At 42.1% G+C, this 27614-nt stretch overlaps 3 protein-coding genes across 7 annotated transcripts in view; 2 read left to right on the forward strand and 1 right to left on the reverse strand.

Moving 5' to 3' along the window:
* DNAI4 (dynein axonemal intermediate chain 4) overlaps positions 1-12010 on the forward strand; it is a 30245-nt gene extending 18235 nt beyond the window's left edge. Inside the window, exons 9-17 of one of the 5 annotated variants that reach the window (XM_035122853.2) lie at positions 1345-1574; positions 2278-2364; positions 3418-3569; positions 5092-5249; positions 5979-6094; positions 6873-6971; positions 8683-8909; positions 9778-9931; positions 10797-12010. In XM_035122853.2, the coding sequence (XP_034978744.1) occupies positions 1345-1574; positions 2278-2364; positions 3418-3569; positions 5092-5249; positions 5979-6094; positions 6873-6971; positions 8683-8909; positions 9778-9931; positions 10797-10847 (1274 nt within the window). In that variant the 3' untranslated portion in view covers positions 10848-12010. Of the gene's footprint in view, positions 1-1344; positions 1575-2277; positions 2365-3417; positions 3570-5091; positions 5250-5978; positions 6095-6872; positions 6972-8682; positions 8910-9777; positions 10268-10796 lie in introns of those variants that run through there. The other 4 variants (XM_060276827.1, XM_060276831.1, XM_060276830.1 and 1 more) reach the window with 4 other exon arrangements.
* Positions 12011-13344: 1334 nt separating this feature from the next.
* On the forward strand, positions 13345-15177 carry INSL5 (insulin like 5). The gene is made up of 2 exons (XM_035124201.2): positions 13345-13795; positions 14897-15177. The coding sequence occupies exons 1-2, from the start codon at positions 13627-13629 to the stop codon at positions 15136-15138; spliced, it is 411 nt and encodes a 136-aa protein (XP_034980092.1). The 5' UTR covers positions 13345-13626; the 3' UTR covers positions 15139-15177.
* A 1519-nt stretch (positions 15178-16696) lies between these two features.
* Positions 16697-23781, reverse strand: DYNLT5 (dynein light chain Tctex-type family member 5). Its single transcript, XM_035122884.2, has 5 exons — positions 23722-23781; positions 21386-21503; positions 20090-20181; positions 18840-18964; positions 16697-17269 (listed from the first exon to the last, which is right to left on the reverse strand). Exons 2-5 carry the CDS (start codon positions 21496-21498, stop codon positions 17066-17068), a joined length of 534 nt encoding a protein of 177 aa, XP_034978775.1. The 5' UTR covers positions 21499-21503; positions 23722-23781; the 3' UTR covers positions 16697-17065.
* Between the last annotated feature and the right edge of the window lie 3833 nt (positions 23782-27614).

The raw sequence follows: 27614 nt of genomic DNA on the forward strand, positions 1-27614 counted from the left end.
CAAGTTTATCTACCATAGTGATCCAAACCAGTGTTATTTCCTCCATTCCAGGCACCAGGCCGAATTACACAGAATCCCTTAGGAACCAGGCTACTGTAGTTATGCACCCTGCCCTCCCGTGGACACGCTCCATCGTTGGTTGGGGCGGGAAACCATGAGATCAGGACAGTCACAGCAATACTCAAAATCTTTGATTCCAAATCTGTGTTTGTCCTTAAAGATAGCTGGTGATAACCGTGATTGTGCGGTTCTGAAAGTCAACCCTGTTCAAATAACAGAAAACTGCATATTGATTTACACATATATTTGTTGATTTTAGCCAAAGCACATACATTTCAACTACACTATTATTATTATTATTATTTTTAAAAATCCAATACTGTAGAATAGTAAGTCATGGATCATTTGGGGCTGGAACCCTAAAACCAATCACAAAGTGCTAAATTCCACTGGGGCAAAATTTTGGGCCACACGTATTTAAGTAACAACAAAATGGTCATCTGGCAGACTAAAGGGTGCAGGAAATTACTCAGAAGCACCTACCATCTGATCACAACCATGTCTTGTGGAAATTCAGTGTCCTCTGGTTACAGTCACAGATCAGTCAGTCAGAGTGTGGTGCTAAATGGCACTCAAAGAACCAGCAAGCTTTTCTTTCCATCATTACCAGCATACTAAGGAATGTTCTGTCCTAAGCATTCTAGCTTTATGAGGGGAGGGAAATTTGGCTTTGACCATGCTAAGGTAGGAAAGAGATAAGCCTTCATCCCCCCCCACTGTCCCTGTAAAGATCCCCACCTCCCAAAAAAGCATGCACCTGTAACTAAGGAAGGAAAACCCCAACACTGTCTCAAGTAATGTATCAAGCAAATGTCTAGTTTGGCACTAATACGGTGCCCCAAACATCTGAAAGGATCTAGCCTTTCTCTGAAGATCTTAACCCCTAGCACCTACCCCCTTCCCCAATCACACCGTCAGGTTGGTAGCAAGGGCCAGACCTCTGCTCAAATGGGGGGGGGGCAAGCTTGGAGGCTTCTGCTCCTCCCACATCCCCAGTGAAATCATCAGAGGTGCACCAGGATTTTCATACATCCCTGCCAGCACAGACAGAACTCTTCCTCCTACTTACATTATTTAGCAAATATGGAGGGCAACAAAACAGGGGGTGGCGTTCATATCAGGAGGAACAGAGAACGTCCCATATGTGGAGCAGTGAATGTAGCTAGGCATTATGGGAGATACAGAGATGCTGGTTTAACCTGATTATAGGCCTTTTCTGGTATAGCTATTTCTATTTGGGGATGGAAAAACAGCAATGTTTTCTGTGTTCACACATGTTCCTAGAGCCGACTGTCAAATCTGAACATAGCCTTTCTGAATTTGAAGAGGAATCCATAGATGAGGAAGAGGAGGAAGAGGAGGAAGCGCTCTCTGTTAGGTCATCACTTCTGTTAGAATTTAGTTCAGGACGAGAGGAAATCCTACCACCTTATATAGAAGGCTTGTGGACCTATGCATGTGATTTGATGAGAGGAAACAATGTGAGCTGCCTAGCTTGGAACAAATTGAATCCTGTAAGTGACCTCTAAACACTTGAAAAAAAACCGAACAATTGTTCTTTGCACTGTCAAAACAGTGTTTTAGGAGTAGAATTTCTAAGCTTGTCAAAGCTGCATTTGCAAATAAACTCATTTTAAAAAATAATAATAATTTGCCACAGAAGAAAAGGCTGGCTTGTGTTTGGCCCGTCCCTCAATATCATCTCCTGTGTTTCTCTGTCATTCGTTTATTGGGAATGCTTGCCCACATTTGGCAAGTGACCAGTCTTTTGTTTGTTTGAAAGATGGGCTTTTCACTTTTCTCACAAAAGGTAGCCCACTTGCAAACATTCTGTTGGCCAGACCTTCCTGATCACAGCAGTTAAAACAGTTCTGTGATAGCTTCATGACATCACAGCAGCTTAACTAATCACTGCCAGTTTTCAGCATCAAATCCCTTTAGCACGTAACAATATACAGTACGTACACTTGGACAGCAATAGTAATGATAGTGGCAATAGATGGGTGAATGGAAGAAGGAGCCAGCTGTTAAAGGTCACAACAGGGGGCAGAAACACTGACCGGACCCTATGAGCAGTGAACAGTCTTGCTACTGATGCTGCTCTGGGTCCATAACAAGTAGGTTTTCACTCCAAATTAAATAGAGTCTCAAAGGACACATAGCTATCTCAATGGTTGCTGTGGCTTGGTAGTGTAATCATGTGTTATTGGTTTTTAGGATCTACTGGCTGTTGGTTATGGACAGTTTCGTTTTAAAGAGCAGAAAAAAGGCTTGACTTGCTGCTGGTCACTGAAGAACCCAACGGTAACACAATACTTGGGCTCTTTTGATTTTGGTTAATTTGATATTATTCACTGATAAGATACAACGGCGATGTAGCAGCAGAGTTCTTTTTTACCCTTCCTTAGGGCCATGAGGCCTTCAGATTTGCTTCCTCGTTAAGACCACAAATAGCTCACTTATACCCTCTCCTTATCTTATGATATAGAGCAATTTTATAATCTAACCACCCAGTCCTAAGCTTACTCATATGTAAGATCCCCTGAGTTGACTTCCTCCCACATACAGTATGGATAAGCATCACTAAGCCATGTTATAAATGCTGTAGTACAGAAAACATGCCAATCTTGAACCATATACAGTATTACAAAAAAGTAACCAGAAATGTAAAATCTCCATTTGTACCTGCTGATTACAACAGATGCATAAAGTTCCATTTTGTCTTATTTTAATTTATGTTATTTAACAGGAATTATATATCATTTAATCATCAATACCTATAAGCAGTTGACTTAAAATACATTTATTGTGGCATTCTCCCCTTCCTTTTCTGCAACAAATAATGTAGGGTAGCTTTAATGTTCAATAACTGAATTTCAGAATTTTAAAGTATCTTATTTTCTATCAGTTGCTAGAAATTACGGGATGAAATCCAATGTTAACACTCTTCATATTGTCCTGTCAGCAGAAGCATTTCCACTTGCCAGATGGACTGACAACCTTCCTCTGCAAACTGTTCTGAGGGTTCTCTCCCAACTCTCCAGAGTGGATTGAGGGAGACAGTGGGGCTCCTGGGGTCAGGAGAGGGCAGAAAGCCCCATTGTGCTGGCTTCTGCTAGTGCATGGGGTTAGTTGAATCCATTCCAATATTTTGTCTTTTTTAAACAAAATTCTAATCTACATGCAAAGAAGATACACTCAGAATGTTTCAGAAATGCACCTTAAAAGGAAGTAAAACTTATCACAGCCAATCACACCCTCCTCCTAAATTTTAAATAATTTCTGGGGTCCCTGATTGTTTATAAAGTGTGAATGCTCTCTTAGTTAATGCAGATTTGATTTTTTCCTCCTGCTCAGTGGCCAGAGCGTGTCTATCAATCTCCTCATGGGGTAACTGCATTGGATTTCTCTCTAGCCAATCCAAACCTCTTAGCAGTTGGATTGTACAATGGGACAATAGCAGTCTACAATGTCCAGACCCATTATCCAACTTCAGTTTTAGATACCAGGTAAGTCTTGTTGAGGCACCTTCACATGTTGTTTATTACATTATAAAGTATATTATTTGTCTGGATCTAAACATTTACACTTCTCTGAATCTCGCCTCTGGCTTTTCTGAAAAACTGGAGGATTAATTGGTTGTATTAGACTCTCCCCACCTCTCTGACAAGGAGGAGTTTCAGGGGTGCCAGTGCTTCTTATATTTGGTTTCCTTTAGGAGGACATCACTGGAAGCTTATGTTATTTTGCAGTTTCTGATTATTTGAATTTATTTCCAAATACACAGGTGGGATATACATGGAGAAACAGTTTAAACATTCCCAGCAGACAGCCAAATCCAGTGCCCTCCATCTGAAACCCAGATCCTTGCCTCTCCTGATGCTGTTAGCTTAGAGAGCCCTCAAAACCCAGATATCATTTTCCTATCTCTTAAAATAACCAGCAGTCTGTTCCTTTTCGGGGCACATACAGTGGTGCTTCACTAGACGAATGCCCTGCTAGACGAATCTTTCGCTAGACGAATGGGTTTTGCGATCGGAGGTTGCCTCGCAAGACGACGAGGTTTTCTATGGCCGCCGCTTCATCTTGCGAAGCGTAGCCATAAAAACCTCTGATCACAAAACCTATTTGCAAAAGGTTTTTTTAGTGAAAGGGGAACCAGCTGCAGCGCGGGAGCAGCTGTCAGCGCCTCTCAGCTGATCTTCCTTTGCCTTCTTCCTGCGCTGCAGCTGGTTCCCCTTTGTGTTCCGCTGGTCTCTGCCGTTTGCCACGAGCAGTGAGGGGCAACCGGCAGAGACCAGCGGAACACAAAGGGCAACTAGCGCGAGAAGAAGGGAAGAAGAAGAACTAGCGTGTTCCTCCGCTCCCCCCCCCACCTAGCCCGACAGAGCAGCATTTGACGGGGCTTCCGAACCCCCGTCAGATGCCGGCTCTGAGGAACGAAGGAAGAGAAAGCTGCCCTTTCTCTCCGTTCGTTCCTCTCCCCCCAGCGCCAACAGCAAAGGCAGGCAGGCAGGCACCAAGGACAGGCAGGGGCTGTTGCCGCTTGTCTGCCTGCAGGGCAGTCTCAAGCAGGTCGGCCGCCCTGGCGCTGAGGGGCGGAGATTGCTCCGGCGCCCCCGCCCTCGCAGGGCACAGCATGGTTTCTGCGCAGAAATTTCTCTCTAGCATATGAGTTCCACTATTAAGGTAATGGCATACAACCCACACAGTTTCAGGTGTATTTTCATTACTTGCCCGCACCCCCGTGTTGTTTCCTATATGTACTTGCATTCCCACCTCCAACTCCCGCAATCAGACATACTTGGAAGTCCAGAGGCGCCCAGTTCACTTCCAACTTTTGAGACGCCTATCCAGCATATGAAAAGGTGCACAAATAAAACAAACATAATAAGGCACACAAATAAGAGTGGCATCCTTGTCCCACCCCTCTGATTTACCCTGCCTGCAATACCATTTCCCCTTTTTTTACTGTCTTGCGTTTAACTGTATGCATCACAAAGCTGAGTTTGGTACCAATCTTCGTTTCAGCGAATCTTACGATAAACACTTGGGCCCTGTGTGGCAGCTGAGGTGGGTTGAGCAGGACAGGGGAATAACAGGAGAAGACAAAGGGGAGATACTAGTCTCCATATCAGCAGACGGCAGAGTGACTAAGTGGTTTGTTCGGAAAGGATTAAGCTGCAATGGTAAGCGCTGTCACTTTAATCCAAACATTTTGGAATTACTTAAATGGTGTGTGTGTGTGTGTCTAATCTTTTTTATGCTCTTGTCTTTTTAATATTATTGCCAGATACTTTGGGTGCTACATGTTGAAAGGTGGGATAAAATAATAACAATTCAGTAATTAAGTTAGGGAATAATAAAGACACTCCCGGTTATACAGCACAGGGAACTACACATACGGGCTGTGATCCCATTGAGTGCACAAATGGCTTTATTTCATCTCCGATTACCAAAGTAAACCCCTATAGTAAACCAATGAACCCCTCGCATCCACAGCACGGCCTATGTGAACATGGAAACAGATTTCTGTACATGTATCACTAATCAGAAGGTGAATCCGCAAACAGATGCTTCCTGCTTACCTTTCCAAATCCAGCAACTAGAACTGTACGTATAGGTCTTTTAAAAAGAGGCCCAAATCTTGTCAATCAGTTGTTTGGAAGGGGAGGCAGTAAACTGGAATTATTCACCTCTTTCCCCACCAAGCAGCTGGCCAATGGGATTTCAACTTATTTTAAAGAGGGCTGTTTGCAAATAGCCCTAGTTCTTTCTTATACAGTACTCACTAGCTCCAATAGTGGACAAGGAGAGTTTGTAATGACAATGTGTTGTGTAGAAGAGAAACAGTCCCTATAGCCCTCATAATGAAACAGGAGGTTTCACCATCTATATGCATTTGTTTCTCAACTCAGATCTGATGAAACTCAAGCGAACAGCAAGTGACAAGAAAAAGGGAGGGGCAGAAAAGAAAAGCGAAGCACTGATATCTCGACAAGCTCCAGGATTATCCTTTGATTTCCATCCAAAGGTATCCTAATCTTTTATGATGTTTTCTGAATGTTTTGTCCACATAGATCAAAGTGATAATGTAGCTGAAGACAATGGACAGCAAGGAATTTGGGGGGGGGGTCCTGCTTGTTCCTCCTACTCATTGGTTGTTTCTGAACAAGTTTTATAGTTTAGCATGTTAGATTGACATAAAGAGCAGAGAATTTTGGACATCTTTCCAAAGACTGCAGAGATTTTATAACCCATCTGATGCTAAAAAATGTACTAGTAGCCTCTCCTAATATTTCCAGGGAACCAGATGGAGGGCTCCCATCAAACAAAACAACGAGGATTGTAGCTCTGAGCTGGTAGAATCAGCCACTTTGGGCAAGGCTGGGTGCAGCGCCACTCTATATCAAAACCCAATTCTGCTTAATCTACCTTAAAAGGAAAAGGAGAGGAGATACAAGCACACTCCAGGGGCTGGGAGCATTAACATGGTCAATAAACTGAAGGTGGCTTCACAATGTCATATTTCCCCTCTGCATGCACTGTCTTCCGAACATGTGAAACATGAACCTCTTTCATGCATTATTATGGTTTGTTGGATGTTGTTTGTTGGATGTCTGCTTTATTCCTGGAACATGTGGTTAGTTGGGACTTCTGGCTCAAGCCTTTGAGAATTCCATTATACTGGACTCTACTTTAAAAGGAAAGGAGAGAAGCAAGCCCGACATTTTCCTGCAGTGAAGATTCTAAAGAATATGCCCAATCTGGATAAAGTCAAAGCCATTTACAGTAATTTGGTTTTGTTTCAGGACACTAATATATACTTGGCTGGAACTGAGGAAGGTTTTATTCACAAATGCTCTTGTTCTTACAATGAGCAGTACTTGGAGACCTACAGGGGACACAAAGTGAGTAAACATAAATAAAATTGGGTTGAATAAGTAGATGCACAGATACTCACACGCTGTCTTTAGTACCCTTTACACCAGTGATGGGGAACTTGTGGCTCTCCACATGTGGCTGGACTACAACCCCCATAATTCCTGACCAATGGCCATGCTAGCTGGTGCTGATGGGAGTTGTACTCCAGCTATGTATACCTGGCTCCTAAGCCCACTTCACATATTCTCCTGACAGGATTCTTCAGGTACCAAATTCTCTGTGTTGGGTAAATCAATGACTAATGAACCACATACTTTAATAATACTTTCTTGAATACTGCATACGTAGTTTAGAAATCAAGGTTTCTCAACCAGACTAGGCCAGATGACTCTGGACCAACCATTTAAAACCAGCTATCTTCTAGGTCATTATACAAACTGGAATGCCAGGTTGTTGACTATAAGCTAAGCAGGTCCTGCCCTGATGCAAGATAAGGCAGCTGGTTGTGGGTGACAAGTGATAATGCACTTACAAGTTCTCTTTCCCACTGAAATAAACAGGAGGAACCTTGGCTTCAAGTGGCAGCCAAGACTCACAGACACAGAGGTGTCTTTCAAAGCCATGCTACCCATAACACTGGCAGGGGACTGAGGCCTGGTCCGTAACATCACATCCGACATTGGTAGCCTGGAACCATCAGTGCCCCAAAGGCAGCACCTCCTGAGCCTAGTGCCTCTGAAATATTGAGCCCGACAATGCCAGATGCCCCTTATTGCCATCAGTGGTCAGGAAGCCAAACAGAGGCAACTGCTTGGCTCCAGACTTATAAGCTACCCCTTTAAGGCTTTTCCCTTCTCAAGAAAGGGTTGGAATCTGGGAGGAGGTCAGGGCTGAAAAAGAGATGAAGGGCCTTGGATGGAACTGAAAGTCCATTGGAGAAAGCTGCTATTCAAGTGATCTGTCCAAGGTGCTGCAAGCCTCCTTATCCTCTCCCAGACCTGCTTCCACACATCCTGCCTCACACTGTGTGGCTGAAGTTGACAGCTGCCCTAGATTTCCAGGATTCTGATCACCATACCAGATTGTCTCCCCTGAAACCTTCCTCCCCTCAAGCATTCCTGTTGCATTCCTGACCATATTTGGGGTTCTGTCTTCCTAAAGACAAGAGGAAGAGCACAGTAGTACAACTCCCATTGTTAGGGAGGCAATCCGATGGCATTGTGTCCCTCAATAATAGCAGGAGGGGTTGCCCCCTTGAACTAGTGTGTCCCGGAACACCTCTGCAAACTTCCTTGACAGTCATGAACTCAAAATGCTATTGTATAAATTTAAACATGCAGAGAAACCAAAGGAGGAAGCTTACATACACGCGAGGCACCGAGCAGAGCCAGGGCTCTCTTCAGTTTTCAAGAACCCTCTAGCAGGCCCTAACTGCCATTCTGCTTGCCTTTTTCAGCTAGCACAGCTACTGTGGTACAAATTGTAAAAGAGGCTTCAGCTATGCATGGGTCTCCCCTGAGTGTATGAATTCAACATCTCCTTTGGATTCAGGCCAATCTGCTTAACCTAGCTAAAGCTGTGCCATCCATCACATACTGCTTAGAGAAGTTCAGTGTCTCCCAAAATCTTGTTGGGCTTCAGTGCTGTGGTGCAGCATGCTTCTGCACTAATCTTTGAATATGTGTGTGTATGTGTGATATAAAATGAAGCAATTACTCTTTCTCTCTCTATTTCAAGGGCCCGGTGTACAAGATAGCATGGAATCCATTCAGTACAGAAGTGTTTCTAAGCTGTTCTGCAGACTGGAGTATTATATTGTGGCGCGAGGATTCAGTCCGCCCTGTTTTGACTTTCAGTTCCACTGCCAATGTTATTTATGATATAGCGTGGTCTCCCACTTCAGCATATGTGTTTGCAGCAGCGAACGAAACCAGGGTGGAAATCTGGGATCTTAGTGTCAGCACGTAAGAATCAGCCATTTTCTTAAAATCAATTTATACATCTATGTATCTAAAAAGTTACTGTACCCAGTTACTCTTGAACAAAGTAAACACAGTGTATCATACATGGAATGCATTACAGTGGTACCTTGCAAGACGAATGCCCTGCAAGATGAATTTTTCGCAAGATGAATGCGTCTTGCGATCTGATGGTGACTTGCAAGATGAATTCATTTTGTGAAAAATCCGTCTTGCGAATCGTGGTTTCCCATAGGAATGCATTGAAATTTAATTAATGCGTTCCTATGGGCAAAAAAAAGAAAATAAATTTCAATGCATTCCTATGGGAAACCGCGATTTGCAAGACGAATTTTTCACAAAACAAATTGACTCACGGAACGAATTAAATTCGTCTTGCGAGGTACCACTGTACAAAATATGATCTTCTGCCATTGTATATATTTCCTGTTTGCTAAGCAGCTGTGTATCGTTGGGAGAAACACTTGCACCTGATTCCTTAAAACCCAACTGGAAGGAGCTCCATGAATATAGCTTTTCTCCCTAGTGCTCAACTAAGGGGCCTAATCAGAGACCACAGCCAACTGGAATGGAGCAATGGGACAGGGCAGAACCAATGCTGCAGGGTCAAACATTTAGCTAAGGATATACATTATGCGGCTTCCTAACTTTAATGGTGTTATATACATCAGCATTACTAGCAGGAATAATTAGGGTAGTGTAGTGGAGGAAAGTAACTTGTGAGGCAAGCAAGCAAGCAAACAGCAAACAATAATACCGTAGTAGTTGTGGTAGGAACATATCTCACAATGGGATATCCCGCAGAGCTCTGCAGCCATCAGTTTTATACTGTATGCCATTGTTTTGCATGTAGCCTGGATCCCCTGATTGTGCATCCTGCCACTGGAACTGTGAAATTCACGGCTGTGCTTTTTGCTAAAAACGCAGATTGCCTTCTAATTGGCGACAGTGAAGGATCAGTCACCGTGTACGCACTAAGAAATATGATCCCTCCAGACAGTAAGAAGGTACGTTCTGCAACATTAAAAGCTGAAGTAGCCTACCCCAACCGGGGGCCCTTCTAATAGCTAACTAAGCCCCACTGCTGATTCACATGTGCGTAGTGCAAGTTAATCAGTGTCCCTATGTTAACCAGCTGGACTATGCTCTGTTTAGGTAGGCTTGCCTTACGTCAGGTAAATTCCTGACATGTCCTGGTTTTGGGGTGTAAAAATGGAGTCGGGGGGATTTGGGTTCACTCCCAATTTTGGTGGGAACAACTTTGTGGGTGTCAGGAATTTTACTTTTTGAAATACGGCGACCCTAGTTTAGGTGCTGCAACTATGCCACAGCGTTCGACTACAAATGCCTCACAATACATGTTCAAGTTATGAGAGCTGGGAATGGTATGGAAATAGGGTGGGACCATCCACAAATGAGGTTGGAACATAGCTTCCCAAACAGCAGCGTTTCTGCCCAATAAGCCAAAGGCACGTTAGCAAAGCAACCTGCAGAAGGACTAGCCATTCATGAAAGGCGCTGCTAGTTAAACTTATGTTCAGCTGCATTCATGTGCAGAAGGCGGCTTAAGTGGCTTATTTTATTCCTCAGCGCACCAGTAACATTTTTATAAACCACACAAGCCCAGCTTTATGATGTAGATGCAACTTTGGAATTTTTTTTTTTGTAAATTCTGAGACCACCTGGGTATAGGGAGTATATAAATTCTAATTCTAATAATATAAAGTTTTAGCTATAATAAGGCTTTTTCCATTCAGAACTTGACTACACTCAGAAAAGAACTAATGCAAACTCTTCCTACTTTTTTACCACTTGCTGTCGAATTATCAGGTTTGTTAACGTATATATCCACCTCCTTTTTGTCTTTTTCAGGTGGATGCTTTGCATGATATGATTGGCTCGGTTCTGACCAGTCCAGTGTAGATTTTTTACAGCAATATTCCATGAAAAAAGGATGTGATATTTAATGCCTAGCAGTTAATTATGCAACAACCAACCAACCAACCATTAAGTGTGTGTGAGTTTATATATGGGAATAAATTTGTTGGGAATTATTTTGAAAAGCCACAGATGTTTGCTTGGGAAGTCCCAGTCTTTACACACACTGCTAAAGTGAGATACTGTAATCAATTCTTGCTACCAATGTAGTATAGTAAAACAATGTGCTGAAGACTCTCCAGGAGGCAGAAGCTAAACCTGCGTTATATGCTCTGGCAAGAAAATGCTTTTGTAAATACTATAGACACCTACATAGCATTTCATAGGTTATTGGAAAACATGGATTATTTGGGCAGGAGAAAAGGCCTCCAGATTATGTCCCAGCATTTAAACTTTGCAAATCCTGTCTCCTGACTCAAAAGTCTTGCATTTAAATACTCTTGCTTCCTTTGCAGGTACAGTAGAACCTTGGTTTTGAAGCATCTTGGAAGCTGAATGTTTCATTCACCAAAAACCTGGAAGTTATTGCTTCCATTTTTGAACGCGCTTCAGAAGTTGAACAGGTTCTGAGGCACGTTTCTCAATTTTCTGCATTGAAATTGCCGACCGCCCATTGTGCCTCAGTTGTTGAACGTTTCAGAAGTTGAACGGTCTTCCAGAACAGATTATGTTCAACAACCGAGGTTCCACTGTACAGTCCAGGAGAGCTGCCACACATGGGCATTATATTTAACTACAGTAACATTAAACTGGATTCAACAGTTTAGAAAAAGCACTGGATGTTTAAACAGATAAAAAATATAGACACATTAAGAAGCACATTATAACCCATTTCCATGTGCATTTTGCACATTTTTATGAAGAGACTGTGACAACTCTATTTCCTCTATGTTTCTAAATATACTATTAGTGTTAACAGTGTGTTAATCATTATCCCAAAATGTGATAAGATGTTAGTTCCTTTCTTTTATTGAGTGGAAACATTGGTTTACTTACTGGTTCTACTAAGGTACAGAATGATATTTTCAATGCATTTGTAAGCATCAAGGTAAATATTAGTGAACAAACATTTAGTTTTTTAATGCTGGAGAACATGGGTGATAACAGGAGTCAATAGGGGTCTTCGTGGTATATCTGCTATATGCAAGGTGTTAATCAGAGAACTTCTAATCTCTACTGTTTAGTACAAGGATTATATTTTAGTCAAAAAGTATTAGACTAACCTACACCACCAGCATCACAGGAGACAAAAAAAAGTACCATTTAGCAAAGTCTAAAAAAAAAATCCACATAGCATACAATGAATGATAAATCGGCATGAGTAAAACTGAAAATAGTTTGGAGCGGGATGATTTTGCTAAGAAAAAAAAAGGGCCACAAGGAAAGAGATAAGTACCTCTCCCTTTCCCATCTCTGAAATTCTGATCCAGATGGCAACTTCCTGCAATCTGCTTTGCATTTAAAAAACACAAAGCAAAACCCTTCAATGAAATCATCCACTTGACTCAGTACCATCTCAGACTCTATGGTCCCATGATGCTCAACTCAACATGGTGATAATGGTAAGGGGTTCACTCTACCGCAGTTACATAGGAAGTGGATCACATATAGCCATCCCCGGACGTGCCCCAAAGGATGAAGAATCAAAGGAAATTAAGAGCAACCCAGTGCTAGTCTCCCTTGGTTGTAGGGATGAGAGGAATGGGATCCTTGGGAAAGACGAATGTCAGCAAGATCTTTGCAGCTTGCAGGGACCAGGTGCTGTTTTAGTGATACTAAGCAGTGAAAGCGGTATATATAAGAAGGGAGGAGTGCTGCCCTGAGGGTTTGCTTTCAGGGAAAACTTAAAACAGATCCAGAGATTGTGAATACAAAAAATCAGACTTACTTTGGGCTTCCTTACAAATGGAGAGAATCTCAGAGCCACACACATTTTCCAGAAGTAAAACAGGACTGTAGCAAGATACCTCTGCTTCATCACCTTGAACTGTTTGCAACAGTGACTTTATCCATGATAATGAAAAATTCAGTGGTCTCAGAAACTGACATGGTTATCTCAAATTAGGTGGTATAACACACAACTATCAAGCATATGGAAAAGGCAATCAAGGGGAAATCTGTTATCAGGTATTCCAAGAATTAATCATAGACACTTTTCAAATTCTTTCCCAAATGCTAGTAAGTACACTTGTAATATATATATATATAAAATAGTGCCAGCGGAACAAATACAGATACGTATTATCATAGAAAGTTGTACTCTGGATCTAAATGCCGGGGGGGGGGGGGGGGAGATGAAGCCAGGAGTTCCTTCAAAGCGTATTAAAAAATGGCAAAGCAGCAAAGAATATATCAAATGGCTAAGCTTGCCCACTATTTAAAATGTTATAGTGGCTAATGGCATTTATTCTAAGGGAAGTGTACAATAAAACTGTTAGAAAGTGCATATTTGCAATGTTGATCTAAGGTGCGGGGCCCCCCATAAACACACTGCCCTGCTGTGTGTGTTGCTATTCTTAGACAATATAGCAACATATTATAACCTGAATCACCATTTGAGAGCAACCCAGGCGTGAATCCTAAAAGCACCTTAAACTGTTGCAAGAAATATTCGGCAAGCATTGTAAACATCATCAACCCCGTCATTTGGCAAACAAGAAAACAGGAGCAAGCTGTATAAATTGGCCTGTGGTCTTGGCTCCTGTCTTCAGAAGTCCCATCCTTTTCTTCCCTGCTCTGATTAGTCAGATACCGTTTCGGCAAGATGAAGGCTGCGGTGCTAGGGATGCTTTTGCTCTTTCTCTCTATGGCCATTTCTGAAGCAGCAGCGGAAAGAAAACTCTGCGGAAGGGACTTTGTAAGAGCTGTCGTCTTTACTTGCGGAGGGTCTCGCTGGAGGAGGCAGCTGACTCACTTTCCAAAAAGTCTCACAGGTAACAATTTGGATTATACGCGGTCCAAATACTACACACAGAATGTTTTTGCATGCAAAAGCCAGGGTTGGTGGATTTTCTTTGTTTATTTTTTAAAATGATCTATGCTGCACTCCCAACAGAAACATTGGGGCGGCTTACATAATTAAAAAAAAACCAAAAACAAAAACCCAGATCTATAATGACAAAGCAATTAAGTTTAAAACAGTAGGTAAAAACTGCCATGAACAGAATTGCACTTTAATAATTGCAAGCCTAGGTGCTAAAAGTCATTGGTGCTGAAAATATAAAGTAAGGTGTCAGTCAAACCTCGTAGAGGAAGAGTTCCATAAATGAGGTGGTGACTGGTGACAACTGAGGAAAGGCCTGTGCCCCACTGTGGATGGAGGGGGGCACTTGGACGATTATCTTAGTGAATAAATAGGGGTGTGTGGAGGCAAAAATCCCCACAGGTGCCCATGTCCCAAGCCATGCAAGGCTTTAAAGATAAGCAACAGGATCCTGTATAGTGCTTAGAAACAGCACAAATATTTATAATATAGTAATAAGCAATCTCATTTGGGGTTTGTACACAAGTATTTCTTAACTCTGGGAAACTGAGGCTTATTCCTGTGTCTTAAGATATACCTGAAGTAATAGCTTTGCTGTTATTTAGGTTCAAAAAAAATTAAAAACCAGTTTTGAAAGAGTTTATTAACAAGTACTGTATATCCTGGTACTGAGATGGTAACTGTCGAATCCTACAGAAGCCAAGCAGATTGGTTTTTGTATCTGTGGCCTTGGAAATAAAAATCCTATCTGGATATAGGAAAATATAGTAGAGAAGCTGATCCCTCACTTCCTCATTCCTCACATACCTTGTTTTTCAGCGGAACTAGGACAATCCTAGTGATAGGCGTCAATAGTGAAATTTTACTGTATGCCAAGTTTTCTTAGGATTGCATTCCCAGTATAGGCTGTAAATATTTCAGACCCAAATTAAAAGAAATAGATTGGGCAACATCAAAGTTGTCTTGATCACTGGACTGCCTGAAGTTCAACATCCAAAGTTAATTTCAGTTTATCTCCAGATTTCTTATTTTTATCATTTGCACGCAACAGGTCAAGAAAGCCACCTGCATTCACCACTTGACACAAATGACTCAACAGGTGCCAATGAAAAGGTGATCCAAAAGCCAGAATACCTAAGCAAAGAATTCATCCAGTCCAGTTCTGAAGCTGAAGGAGATCTATGGGGCACGGAACGAAAGTCTATACACAAAAGGAATGAAGATATTATGCGACTCACAGCCACTTGCTGTCTGGTCGGCTGCAGCGACAGCACCATAAGTTCACTGTGCTGAAAATGTATCAGACAGTGGCATGTATGCTATTTCATAGCTAACAATACATCAGAAACATCTAGAAATAGGTATTTTTGATATCCTACTTTGTAGTTCCGAGCTCTGAAGTACTTCCTAAGTGCCATTCCATTTGGGATACTGTACAAATTGAGAAACGGTCTTTTAACATCTGTATTTCAAACAGCTCTCTTTTCCGTAGTTCCTGCTTTCACAATAAATTTGCAGTTCGCAACATGGCTTCTGCTGTTCCTTCTTGCCAGTGCAGTGCTAGGCTTGGAATTAAAAAAAGAAGACACCCACCAAAAACCCTCTGACACTGATTAAGTTCTGTTTACTCAGGGAGTCTTAAGAGCAAATACCAGTTTCTAGATAAGGGACCTGTACCTTAAGTGACAGATTACATGCAAAGCATCCCAGGTTCAATTCCTCCCATCTCCAGGTAGAAATACTCCTATCTGAAATCCTAGAAGGCAGGTGCCAATCAGAGTAGACAATATGGAACTTGATGAACCAATGGTCTAACCATGTATGAGACAGCTTCTAGGAACAGACAACTTACCGGTACTTCTGACCAAACCTGTCTAGATTAACTTCAGGATGAATGAACGCCAGAAAAGCTTTTCCTGGTATTATGTCTACCATTTTTTATTTTCATTGCAAAATATTTGATGAATATTTTATACCTTTTGTGTAAACCGCTTAGAAGTTGTTGTTTTTTTTAAAAAATTAAGTGCCATATAAATTTTGCTAAATAAAACGAGGGTGGGAAATTGGAATAGGGAAAACACTGGAGGAGATAATCCAATAGATTTGGGGGGGCAGAAGGGCGCTAAGTTTTTGGAGGCAGGGCTTACCAGTAAAGGCAGGGACATCAGTGTCTTAAAAATAATACATCAACTATTTTTTGCTTCAACAAAACTTTTGAGCTGTTTTAAGCGGTACAACAGCTGGAACCAGTGGTCAACTAGGCTGCCATGTTCCCTCACAATGCTACAGTTGAAATAACAGCATGTCATGATGTAGCGTTCATTCCACATGTGTTGTTTGTAAGACGAGATGGCAGGCTCCATTGGCTCACTGTGATATGAAGTAAATGTGCTAGAGTCAGCTTTACCGACAACAATCAGATATGTGTCATCATGCCAGCCAGACAGCACAGTCCTCATAGCCCCTTGTCATATTGTGAGCCAAATACCAGAGGTGAGCCAAGCACTGACTCTCCAGGCTCTTCCTTAAAACTTTAGCTAAAACTTTAGCTAAAAAATTATCCACACTTTGCCTTCAGACTATTCAGTTTCAGCTACTGGACAAAGTTCACTTTTAAGAAGCTGGGTGCTCCCTTGCACAGTGGAGCCCATATCAAGCCTTTTAAAAGGGCAGAAAGGGAAACCTTAAGAAAGTTACCACCACCATCACCCATTGCGTATGGTTAAGGGTAGGATTGAAATTGCCTTTTAACGGAGACATAATACACACTGTCCTGCAAATGCAAAAATGAGAGTTCACACATAAAGCAAAAGTGCCACACTTCGAGGCAATCACCTTGATAAGAACAGACAAGTGTAAACTGGTTCTGTATTTTGATACTTTTTCAAGAACATAAACACAATGAATTAGGCCTCATGCACACCCATTATGATATCACTAATACGATACAGAGTCCAACCGTGGGGATGTTTACATGATCAAACACTACACTTCCACACCAGAAATGAGAACTGCACAAGTGGTATTAACACCTGTTATCTTCAGAGTAATAAGCACCCTTCATGCCCACAGAGAAGAACTAATCTACTGGTTTGGCCAGTCTACGTATGCAGAGCGATCTTATGCAGGTTATTCAATGGAGCTTGTTGCTTGTAAGCGTACATAGGATTGCAGCCTAAAAATAGTATCTGTCTATTTGGTCACATAGACCTTTTAATTGCTACTCGGAGTAAACTGCAAAGACATTTGCGAGAGCAAATAGAGATCTATTTTTGAAGGCATATGAGCAAAAAGTATCACTTGTAGTATCCCAGAGGCACCTGCTTCCAATCTGCATGCTCTGCTTGTCAAGTTGTCCAATATGTATAATCACAATAATTTTATACCTTGGTATCATCAGGTCTTTTATTCGAGCCTTAATTACCTAAGAGAGAGGGGGGAGAGAGAGAGGGGGGGGGAGAGAGAGAGAGAGAGAGAGAGAGAGAGAGAGAGAGAGAGAGAGAGAGAGAGAGAGAATTAAATTCATGGTCTCATAAGCAAACTAATATAAACTACCTAGGATACAATACAGCTCCGTTTAAATGTTTAACTAATTTACTCTAGTGGCAAGAATCTAAATACACCAGTGATGCATTGCACGCACTTCAAATAACTTAAGACAATTTCACATCTGCATGGGACTTAAAGTGCTTAACTGGATGGATTTTGTCCTGTAAAATTAGCTGGTAGTCAAGACAGCCTGTTCCTGTAGATGCTTTACCGGAATCAAGCCCTACATGGAACTTAATCCCGAGTAAGTGTAAATACGATTGCAGCCCTAGCATTTCTGGTAGCTGTGAGTGGGGGCATGGGGATTCTCCTTATCATTGGGGGCACTGATTGGTGGGTGACCTGTTTTCAAGTATTAAGCCTCCCTCCCCAATACAGAACACTACTACAAAGTAGTTTTTGGCAGTCTCCTTGATGTAACCAAAATCTTGAGTTCTGTTTGTGCAATGGGACTTCTGCTTCCTCTCTGCACCCTATACAGGCACCTCGGAAATTTGCTCTGGAGGGTCCCCCAATGCGGGGCTGGAAGGAACAGGTGAGGAAGAGGAAGTTGCAATTGTGCACAAGGACATCTGTTATGTGAGTGGAGCTGCATCATTGGATACAGCCATATGCATCTATATCTATATCCAGCGCTTGTGAAGCAGATAATGCATTTTGGTCTCAGGTGAGCCACAGGGACAGGGTTCAGCACTTGGCATCACTGGGAAGCTGCTGATGCCTGCCAAGGGACCCTGCTTAATATTCCATCAGGTGACTGGATCATGCCACCCTTTTAATTTATCACAATGCCCCTGACTAAGAATCATTTGGGGCATTTTGGGAAATTTAAAGGTTGACCAGAGACGGCTGCCCAGTGATGCTTATAGCACTACTACTGCAGCTAGAGAAGCCTAACAGGGCCCAGTGACAGAGGAGGAGCCCCTCAGTCTCGTAGTTGACCCTAGTGTGGCTCAAGCCTGTCTTGAAACCACAACTTCTGACTCCAGTGCCAGTTGATGGCCATAAACAGGTGGACTAGCTGATGTGATTAAAAAGGAAAAGGGGAGACACTCAGCATTTGTTCAAATATGATCTTTGACCCAGAAAACTTGAGAGAGAGGGGGGGGGGAATCAATGGCCAGTCATGCAGAACAGAGAAGACTCACATTCCTGATACAAGATGTAGCAACAGATTTCTCAGTTAGCATCAGCACATATAGAAACTAGCTGTACCACTACATCCAAGATACAAAATCATAAGCTGGGCAATGTGGTAACTATCCAAGAAGCAGCTGACCTACAAGGTTAACTAGATTCATCTCCTTACACAAACATCTTAATATATATTCCTTCATAGTTCTTAAGGTTGAACTCTTGTATCCAAAAGCTGTTCTGAGCAGAGCTTTCTATAGGATATACCTCCGATATACTTTCCAACTTTGCTTTACTAATAAATTGTGTACCTCAGAGATGGTCTTTGTCATTTGTCTGCACAACTCGGCTTCATATTTTTCCTCTTGAAGATAACTTGTTACCACATCCTTCAAGATATTATTCACAGTGCTCACCGGAAAGCACTTTGCAGGACCTGGAGCACAGAGAGAGCTCACACCATTATTTTGGAAGGCTGTGAAATATTTTTTGGGGGGGGGGGGTGTTTACCAACTATGCACACATTTACCCAGTGAAACAATGACTTAGTCCAGTGGTGGCCAAACTTGGCCCTCCAGCTGTTTTTGGACTACAACTCCTACCATCCCTAGCTAACAGGACCGGTGGTCAGGATGATGGGAATTGTAGTCCCAAAACAGCTGGAGGGCCAAGTTTGGCAACCACTGACTTAGTACAAGGGCCCCCACACTACAATCTGTGGACCACTGGGGGCCTGTGAGCTTCTGTCAGGTAGCGTGTCTGTGAAGAACACTTACAATGTTATAACCTTTTAAAAAAACAAAGGACACTCCTCCCTCCCTCCCTTTAGTTTAAATAAGTATTGCTACAAAAGCATAATGTATATCCTTAGGTACTCAAGCACAATGTTTTACTTGGTCAAATAAATCCACCGTTTTAATTTCAAAGCCTAAGCATTCTAGTTTTCCATTTTATTCTCCACCAAATAGGAATCATATCCTAACATGGAATATCTCTCATTGTAAAGAATTTTTTTTGCTGTTTTATGGCAAAAATAGATCACGCGCTGTGTCACACAGAATGCCCAGGTGACTCCTCAAGAGGCTTATGAGCAGAAGCTTGCCTCAGGCAGCTTTCTAAATTAGTTTATATATTTACTGTACACTGCATCTATGGCTCCCCCCCCCCAGCAAAAAGAAAAGCTCCAGTCTTTCCAATTTATTTGATCATTATACCACAATAGTCATACTTGAATGTTTGGTGATAAGCTGCTTGTACGTTGCAGAAATTACCAACAGTAGGATATACTTTGTCTGCCCTAAGGCTATTACTGTTGTATACAAAAGATTTAAGATTTAAACTGTTTATTTGTCACATATTGCTATTCTTGTTTGTTCCTCAGTTGCAATGTATTCATTGTAGGATGACTGCAATAATGTAAACAGTGGCATAAAATACAACAAACAAATACAATAAAGATGATGATAATAATAATTAATATTACTTTTATTATTTGTATAGTGCGCTACAGAGAGTGGGACTAGGCTATTAACAAGAAAGTGAGTAAGATAAAGAAACTTACCCAACTGGTACGTGTTTTCCATCTGAACCCCGGGGCGAAGAATATCATCATGGTGGCCAGGTTCGTCCATGTAAGACACTGTACTTATGGAGCTGAAACAGAACCCAGTAATAATTGTATTAAAAGTGACTTGTTGAAAGCTGCATTGATTTTTTTAAAAAGCCCACCTATCTTAGATTCCAAGTCACCGGTGAGGAACCATTGGCCTTCCAGATGTTGCTGAACTACAACTCTCATCAGCCCCAGCAAGGCCAATGAGCAGGGATGATGGAGTTGTAAAGACTCCCAACATCTGCTCTAAGCTCTACCATTCCTTCCATTTTCCCTTTCTTTTTTAAAAAATCTATTAAAGATTTCTTCGTTTACAAAAATACATGCATTCTCTTTTTTAATACAGTGGTACCGCGAGTTACAAACGCTTCAGGTTACAAACTCCACTAACCTCGAAGAGTGACCTCAAGTTGAGAACTTTGCCCCAGGACGAGAACGGAAATTGTCTGCCGGCGGTGCAGTGGCAGCAAGAGGCCCCCATTAGTGAAAGCACGCCTCTAGTTAAGAACAGTTTCAGGTTAAGAACGGACCTCCAGAACAAATTAAGTTCGTAACCAGAGGTACCACTGTCATTGTGTTTTCTACAGATCAGTTTCATTTGTTGTGAGACATTAGTGTTGTATGCAGTATTAGGTTAAGAAGAAAAGAGAGGGAGAGTAGGGTGCTTCTATTCTTCTATTTCGTGTATGTATAGGTTTTTGTGTCAGCATCACTTGTGTGGGTTCTCTTTCTATTCACTGGTTATATTTCCTTGGTGGCGAGGGAGGTTGGGAGGTGGCCTAGGGTGTGGTTGGTTGTCTTTGGTTGGCTGTGGTGAGATTTTCATTTTCCCTTTCATCTCTCCTTGTGCTGAAGCATATGACGAGACAGCACAGTATTTGTGCATGGCCAGTTAGGGCAGAACTACATGCTGTGAAGAAAATGTGAGTTCTGATTTTTAGCCCTTTTATCGGGCCACTTGACTGCTACTCTTACATCTGGAGCATGGGTGCCCCTCATTGCCCTCTTGCATAACCTTGGATAACCTCTTGCATAACCTCTTGCATAACACAGCTCTTCATTTACCTAAAGCAGGCACTAGGTTCAAAGCAGCTGAAAGCCAGATAGGTTTCCCACCCATTCTACCATGTAGAAAAAGAATAACTGAGCATGACATTTGCAAAAAGCCTGAAGAATAGTTTTTATACTGTCCAGATGGAATGATCTTGGGAAGAAAAGTCAGAAAATGATAAATATGCTACTCACTCTTTGTTTCTTCCAAAAAATTCTTTCGCCCTGACTTCATGGCTTCCTAAAGAGGATATGCTGCCTCTTTTCTTTAACAAGCGGGCCGCTTTTTCCTTCATTGTGTCCGACATGTTTTCTAGATACAGGAAATGTATTTTTTAAACACAATCGTGACCTAAAAGTATATAGGCATCTGGTGTCAGAGCCATGCCTCTTACACAAGGTATTGTAACGAGAGTCTTTGGAAATGCACAGAGTCTGTGAAGTGGAAGCATGAGTGGTTATACCTAGGTATTGGGAGAACTCCCCAAAGGATTGGCTCAATGGTTTCAATAATCATTCCATTATCAGGGGGGAGGGGGGGTGTCAACAAACTAAATATAATTAGCAAAAATTGTGGCAATTTTACTCCACTCGGTGCCCTATTCTGGGATATGTTGATTAATCTTCCGAGGCTTTAGGAAATGGCTGCAAATCGACAAAGGGAGGGATACTCCTTTGGGAATTGCATCTTCAGCTTGCTCCAGGTTTGCTTCCCATCAGGAAAAGCAAAGGAAGTTTTGAGGAACCACTGCTTCAAGGTGTTGCAGGTTCCTCAAGAAGATGGTAGCCAAGCCAAGCCTTCAGGGACTGTTGCTTCTTGGCAAGCAGCCAAGGCCTACAGAGCACTTCCACAACAGCAGGAGCCACTCCAAGTGTTGCCGAGGATGCTGGAAGTGCTGCAAGGCTTTGGAAATGGGTGAGAAGTGCTGTGGAGCATTTTTTTTTAATGCCACAAAAGAGACCACAGCTGCCCGATTCAGAAGGACTGTTTGTGGAACATACGTAAGTCCTGACAGACAGACAGAAGGCCTCTCTAGTCCAGCATCCTGTTCTCACAGTGGCCAACCAGGTGCCTATGGGAAGCCCCAAAGCAGCACATGAGCACAACAGCACCACCCTCCCTACTTGAGACTCCCAGCAACTGGTATTCAGAGGCATTCTGCTGGTGGCAAGGGAGGTAGAACACAACCACCAACTTCCATCTGTGTGTGTATTTAGTCTCTCCTTATAAGGCTTAGTATCTTTTCAGCATTGTCCTCCATACTTCAAGAAATGACTTACTATACTGTAAATAAATTCAATCTGTACACAACAAGAAAGTGACAAGGCAAGGCCTTACTCGGAAATAAAAAGCAACCAAAAGTCTCAACAAATTTATTATGGCATTATTCATATACTAGATTCCACCTCAGAAGATGCATGCACTCTACTCTCACAACCTTATTCTAGAAAAATGGTAAGTAATGCCATAATTTTTGCTGCTTTTGCTATAACGGACTAAAGTATATACCCCTCTGAAAGAAGACCGAAGTTTATTCATGAATAGTGGCATGCCACTTGGAAGAACTGAACCATTCATTTGGCTTGCCTCCTCCTCCTCCTCCTCCTCCTCCTCCTCCTCCTCCAATTCTTCTCATAAATTGGCATTAAGCATGCACACACATAGGAAACAATACAAGTCCTTTCCGTACTGCTGTTGTAAGCTAAGGATCGCCTGAAGCCTCCTGAAGCGGGCTGGCACTCTGAACAACAAATAACAATTACAAATTGCCCATCCCGCTTTGCAATGGGGTGGGGAGAGGAGAAAGAAGTGCAGCCACCTCAGCTGCTCTTGTGCAACTCATGAGCCACCTCTGTGGCACACTTTGTGTGTATTTATTACAAGTCCACACACTTCCTTCTGCCTGCACATTTAGTCTCTCCTTAGGAAGATGCAGTATCTCTTCAGTATTGTCCCTCGGACTTCCAAGAAATGACTTCTTGTGGGGCAACGAGAAAAGGCGAGAGATATATTCAAATGCAAATGATTAGAACGGGGAGGCTCCAGAAGAAAATTAGCCTTCGTCTGTACACAGCTACAGTACAGCATGAAGATTAACATCTCTCTTTCTTTTAAATACCAGAGCTAAGGGCCCCTGTGCCTTCAACTACTACGGGTGGGACAGGCAGAAAGCCAATGCACTACATGAAGATTACCCCCACTGCTGCAAATTCCCGGTGTTTGTGTTTGTGTGTGTGTTCCTCAGTCGAATTTCTGGATTGTAGCCGCCCAAGTTTTCTTACGAATACGTGCACATTAACCCAATGGACTTAGGTTTGTCACGTCCATTAATTTAAGTGGACCTACCGTATTATGAATGTAACCGCGCAACAGGTAGAACCCCCCGCCTATGACGCGGCTGCAAGAGCCCTGCCGGAATGGGGGCGCGCGCTGGTGGGAGGCCACTCCGCTTCCCGCCTTTTCTACTGCCCCAGGCGACACCCCCGTTTTCGGGGGTCCCCCAACAAGCCTCCCGCCGGCGCGTCCTTACCTTTCCTCTTCCTTCTTTTGCTGCTGCAGCCTGCAGGACGGAGCCGCAGCTGTTGCTGGTTTCCAGGGTGACCAATCACCCCCGGAGGCTGCTGCAGCCGCGGAAGGCGGTCCCGGCGCTGCTGCCTCCGCCCTCAGGGCGGGAAGAGGCGGAGGACAGCCGGTCTCCGCTTCCCGCCTTGCGCGCGCGTCCAATGTGGCTTTGCCGGGCGGGAAGAGGCGCCTGGAGCGCAGCTCTTGCAGTAGCAGGAGCAGCGCCCTCCCTCCTTTCATTAGCTGTTTCTCAGTTTCACCCTGGAGCCTTGCTTTTTAGCTGCGCGCCAGTGGAGCAGCTCCAGTCAGTCCTTGGGCTCGGGCTCAGGGGTCTTGTGAGGCACGTCGTGACCCGGGTAGGAACGTCGGCAGCTGCCCTCGTCATTAAAAAGGAGCATTGGAAAGTCACCTCGCCAAAGGAACCGTGTGGGGAAAGCGCTATGTGGTCTCCAGGAGCTGCTGTCCGTGCGCCTTGGTGCTCCTGAGATTTAGCAAAATCCCTGCCTTGCTCCCTGCGTGGCTGGTTTTACATGCTACTACGGTACTGGCCGGTCCCTTCAGGCCAACTCCCGATTATCCTCTTTGGTGCAGGAATAGAGAGCGCTCTAATTAAAAGCCGTAGCCTCGTATTACGTAGTATTACAATATAAGCGCTTATGCCACGCACCCTGTATAAGGTGTAGAAAGCCGATGAATATACCAGATTTTCTGCGTAATAAAAATGCTTTCCCCGCTCCTTTAAGCGGTCTTGTGTATAAAATGACGAACTAACAAAAAGAATAATCTAGTGCACCTGTGGGCCTCCAGATTATGAGGGTGAACGATACTCCCCAAAAAGTATGGAGAGCACAAAGTTGGGAAAGGCCTGTGCAGACTTTGGGGCTATAATAACCCTAAATTCCCATTTCTCAGTTTCCATCCAATATCCATCTCCTCATTTCAGATCTGCTTTAAATAACAGACTGTGGGAAGAGAGTCTGGGTAGGGTAGTTAGTTGTATGGCAACCAAATCCTATACATGCATACTTAGGAGTAATTTCCATGGAATACAATAATTGTTTCTAGGCGACATGTATAGAATGGCACTGTAAATATTGTAAATGACTTCTAGGGGGAAATAATTCAGCACAAACATAAAACATTTTTAGATTTGTCATTTATTTTCAAGGGGGGAAATCACATTTCAAGTACAACTTATTTAATTTTGTTCTTATGTATAGAATTTAATAAACTTTGTTCTGAAATGGGGACCCTATTTCTTGTATAATATCATGTATGATAAATAATTGCATATTCAGGATTTTGTGAAATGGATGATTAGAGGGAAATCATGATGGAAAGACATTTATAAAAATCATTATTTACAAAAAAATAGACATTTGTTTTCTAATCTATAAGGAAAGAAACACTGAAAATATGTGGTTTTATGATTATCTTCAACAAGTCAATACGACACATTCATATTACCAGTGGTCAGATATAAAGCTTTGCTGCAGTGTTTCTGATGCAACAAACCTATATAGTTTACAATTTTTCTCTGAGACCATCAGGTTAGCAGCAAAGCTTTCATAACAGACTAAGCAGTAAACAGGGCCAACTAGACTAAAAGGATAGTATATTTCATTGCACACGTAGGCTGAGAAGTCCAGACTTTTAAACAAAAATGTTTAAAAATATACATGTGTATTTTAAGTCCACAAATATCTATAAACAGTTTATACACAAGGTTTTTTTTAATTATAAAATGATATAGTTTGATATCTGATAAAACACCAGGGAATCTAATTCAGGTTTCAAAATTCCTTTAGGGTTGAAATCGCAGCTAAGAATTAAGACCCAAGGCCTGCAAATGCTTATACACATGCTTAATTGCATGCAAGTAAATAGTGCTTTTGAAAACATGTGTACAACAGTTTGGCAGGATTGGAGTTTAGCATTTTAGTTTGATTGAGCCAGGTAATTAAATAAAAAAAGTGTGTGCCTACAATTCCTTCATTTTGAAAATCCATCTCCCCTTCTAAGACACTAGCATAAGAGGTATTCTTAAGCGTCTAGTTGAGAAATGATGTGGTAGTTTTATAAGCCAAATTTACTGGAGGCAACCGCTAAAACAGCTATATTCCATATTCATACTAATTTGAAATACAATTTATGAATGTTAAACATTGTTAAGGTCACTAAAAGGCAGATTCTAGACTTTCACATACTGCTTGGCCTAGAGTGAAATTCCTGCTCATGGGTAAACCCTTTGAACATAATCATCACACTAATCCTTGAAATCAAAAGTAAGAGTAGCAGCAACAGTGATCCTTTCTTAAAGGTCAAAAGAGGTCAATGGCTTTGTGATGTTGTAAATTTCTAACCATGTCTAATGGAGCAAAATACTGACCAGCATAAGATGTCCATTATAGAAACGGCACTTACATAAACTTTCAAGAAAGCAATTCCAGCTCTGGTGTAGACCCAAGATTGGGATTTTCCCATGGGAAAAGGTATTCGTTATATTGCATTTGAAGTGATTTGGTTATCATGGTAAGCTTCCAAATTAAAAATCTAACAAGAAAAGCTTGTTAAACAATGCCTTTAAAAAACACACACACACACAAATACAACTACATTGCAGTGATACTGAACTGACTCGGCACCTAAGTAGATGTCAAACGTGAATGAGATAACATTACTTTGTTTAGTTAAAAAACAACAATGCACAACTTTTTCCAGAGTGCTCTATATATGCAGAGGTATCCTGTAGCTTCTAATAAAGTTGTATACAGAGGAGACTTTCCTATTAAGCTGTGGTAAAGGTAAAAAATTGAGGAACAAGAATTAGAGGACAGAGGAGCTGTCACTACAATTACTCTAAATCTTTAAGTAAAAGAATTATTTCAATTTTCTTGTCAGGCTCTTTAAAAATATTGATCCCTTTCAACATGATTCAGCCATTTCAAAATTACTCCTATAAAAGATAAAGTAGTGATTGTTCATGTTAACTCTTGCAACCAGAAGAAGCTCAGAAAGCACCATCAGTATACTTGCACTAGGGTCAGTCAAGAGTAGCTTTCTTTGTTTGCAGCTTGTTGACGATTAACAATAGGGTTGATCGATCCATATCAAAAGAACCCTGTTAGGTACATGCAAGAGTTAGTGTGTTTACATGAGCTTTTCTTTGGGATTTTTGCTGTTACCAGCAGAATACTTGGGAGTCCCACTTAGGAAGGGTCTTCAAGAGTAGCTTACTTAGGGCCACATAAGAGCAGCTTCACAAAGGTAAGTTTAGAAGTCCATGTCATGATTTAGACTGCAGCCATTGTGTGAGTGGAGTTCTGCTCACACAACAGGACTTCCCTCTTCTCTCCCTGCATGCCTCCCAAATCTGTTTTGGAGTCCCCAACATTTTGAGGGCGTAGAGGCAGCTTGGTGGTGGTGGGGGAATGTGGTGGGGAGTTCTGTTGTACAAGTAGAAGAATACAACCCATTGTTGCAATGGCTTTCATATGTTCAAACAAACATCCAAGCACAATGGTTCTTTCCCATTTTAACAGCTTCAGGCCTGATTTTTCTTTATCACGTAGAAGGTAAATAGGGGAGGAGTATCAGAGATGCAACTTGGATGCCCAACTGTTGGATATGTTGGTGCACCTGAGTGTTACTCACAAATGTTTATTCTACAATGGCCTGCTAAATATTTTTTGTAGGCTGCAATCCAATGCCTACTTACCTAGGAGCATGCCACACTGAACTTAATATGACTTACTTCTGAGTAGACATGTCCAATACTGCATTCTATGGATGGTAATTTTAAGTATAAAAAGAGAGAAAAGACAACTAGGTTGAATTTTTGTTACGATTTTATATATTTCT

This window comes from Zootoca vivipara, chromosome 7, assembly GCF_963506605.1.
Source record: "Zootoca vivipara chromosome 7, rZooViv1.1, whole genome shotgun sequence".
Classification (NCBI taxonomy): domain Eukaryota; kingdom Metazoa; phylum Chordata; class Lepidosauria; order Squamata; family Lacertidae; genus Zootoca; species Zootoca vivipara.

What these genes read in the sequence shown, in the direction of transcription:
- INSL5 (XM_035124201.2), top strand. Translation starts at nt 13,627, where the DNA reads ATGAAGGCTGCGGTGCTAGGGATGCTTTTGCTCTTTCTCTCTATGGCC. An exon ending in CTTTCCAAAAAGTCTCACAG is followed by an intron (nt 13,796 to 14,896) that starts GTAACAATTTGG and finishes TGCACGCAACAG; the next exon opens with GTCAAGAAAGCCACCTGCAT.
- DYNLT5 (XM_035122884.2), bottom strand. Translation starts at nt 21,498, where the DNA reads ATGTCGGACACAATGAAGGAAAAAGCGGCCCGCTTGTTAAAGAAAAGA. An exon ending in TTTTTTGGAAGAAACAAAGA is followed by an intron (nt 20,182 to 21,385) that starts GTGAGTAGCATA and finishes GTTCTGTTTCAG; the next exon opens with CTCCATAAGTACAGTGTCTT. An exon ending in TGACAAAGACCATCTCTGAG is followed by an intron (nt 17,270 to 18,839) that starts GTACACAATTTA and finishes CCTCTCTCTTAG; the next exon opens with GTAATTAAGGCTCGAATAAA.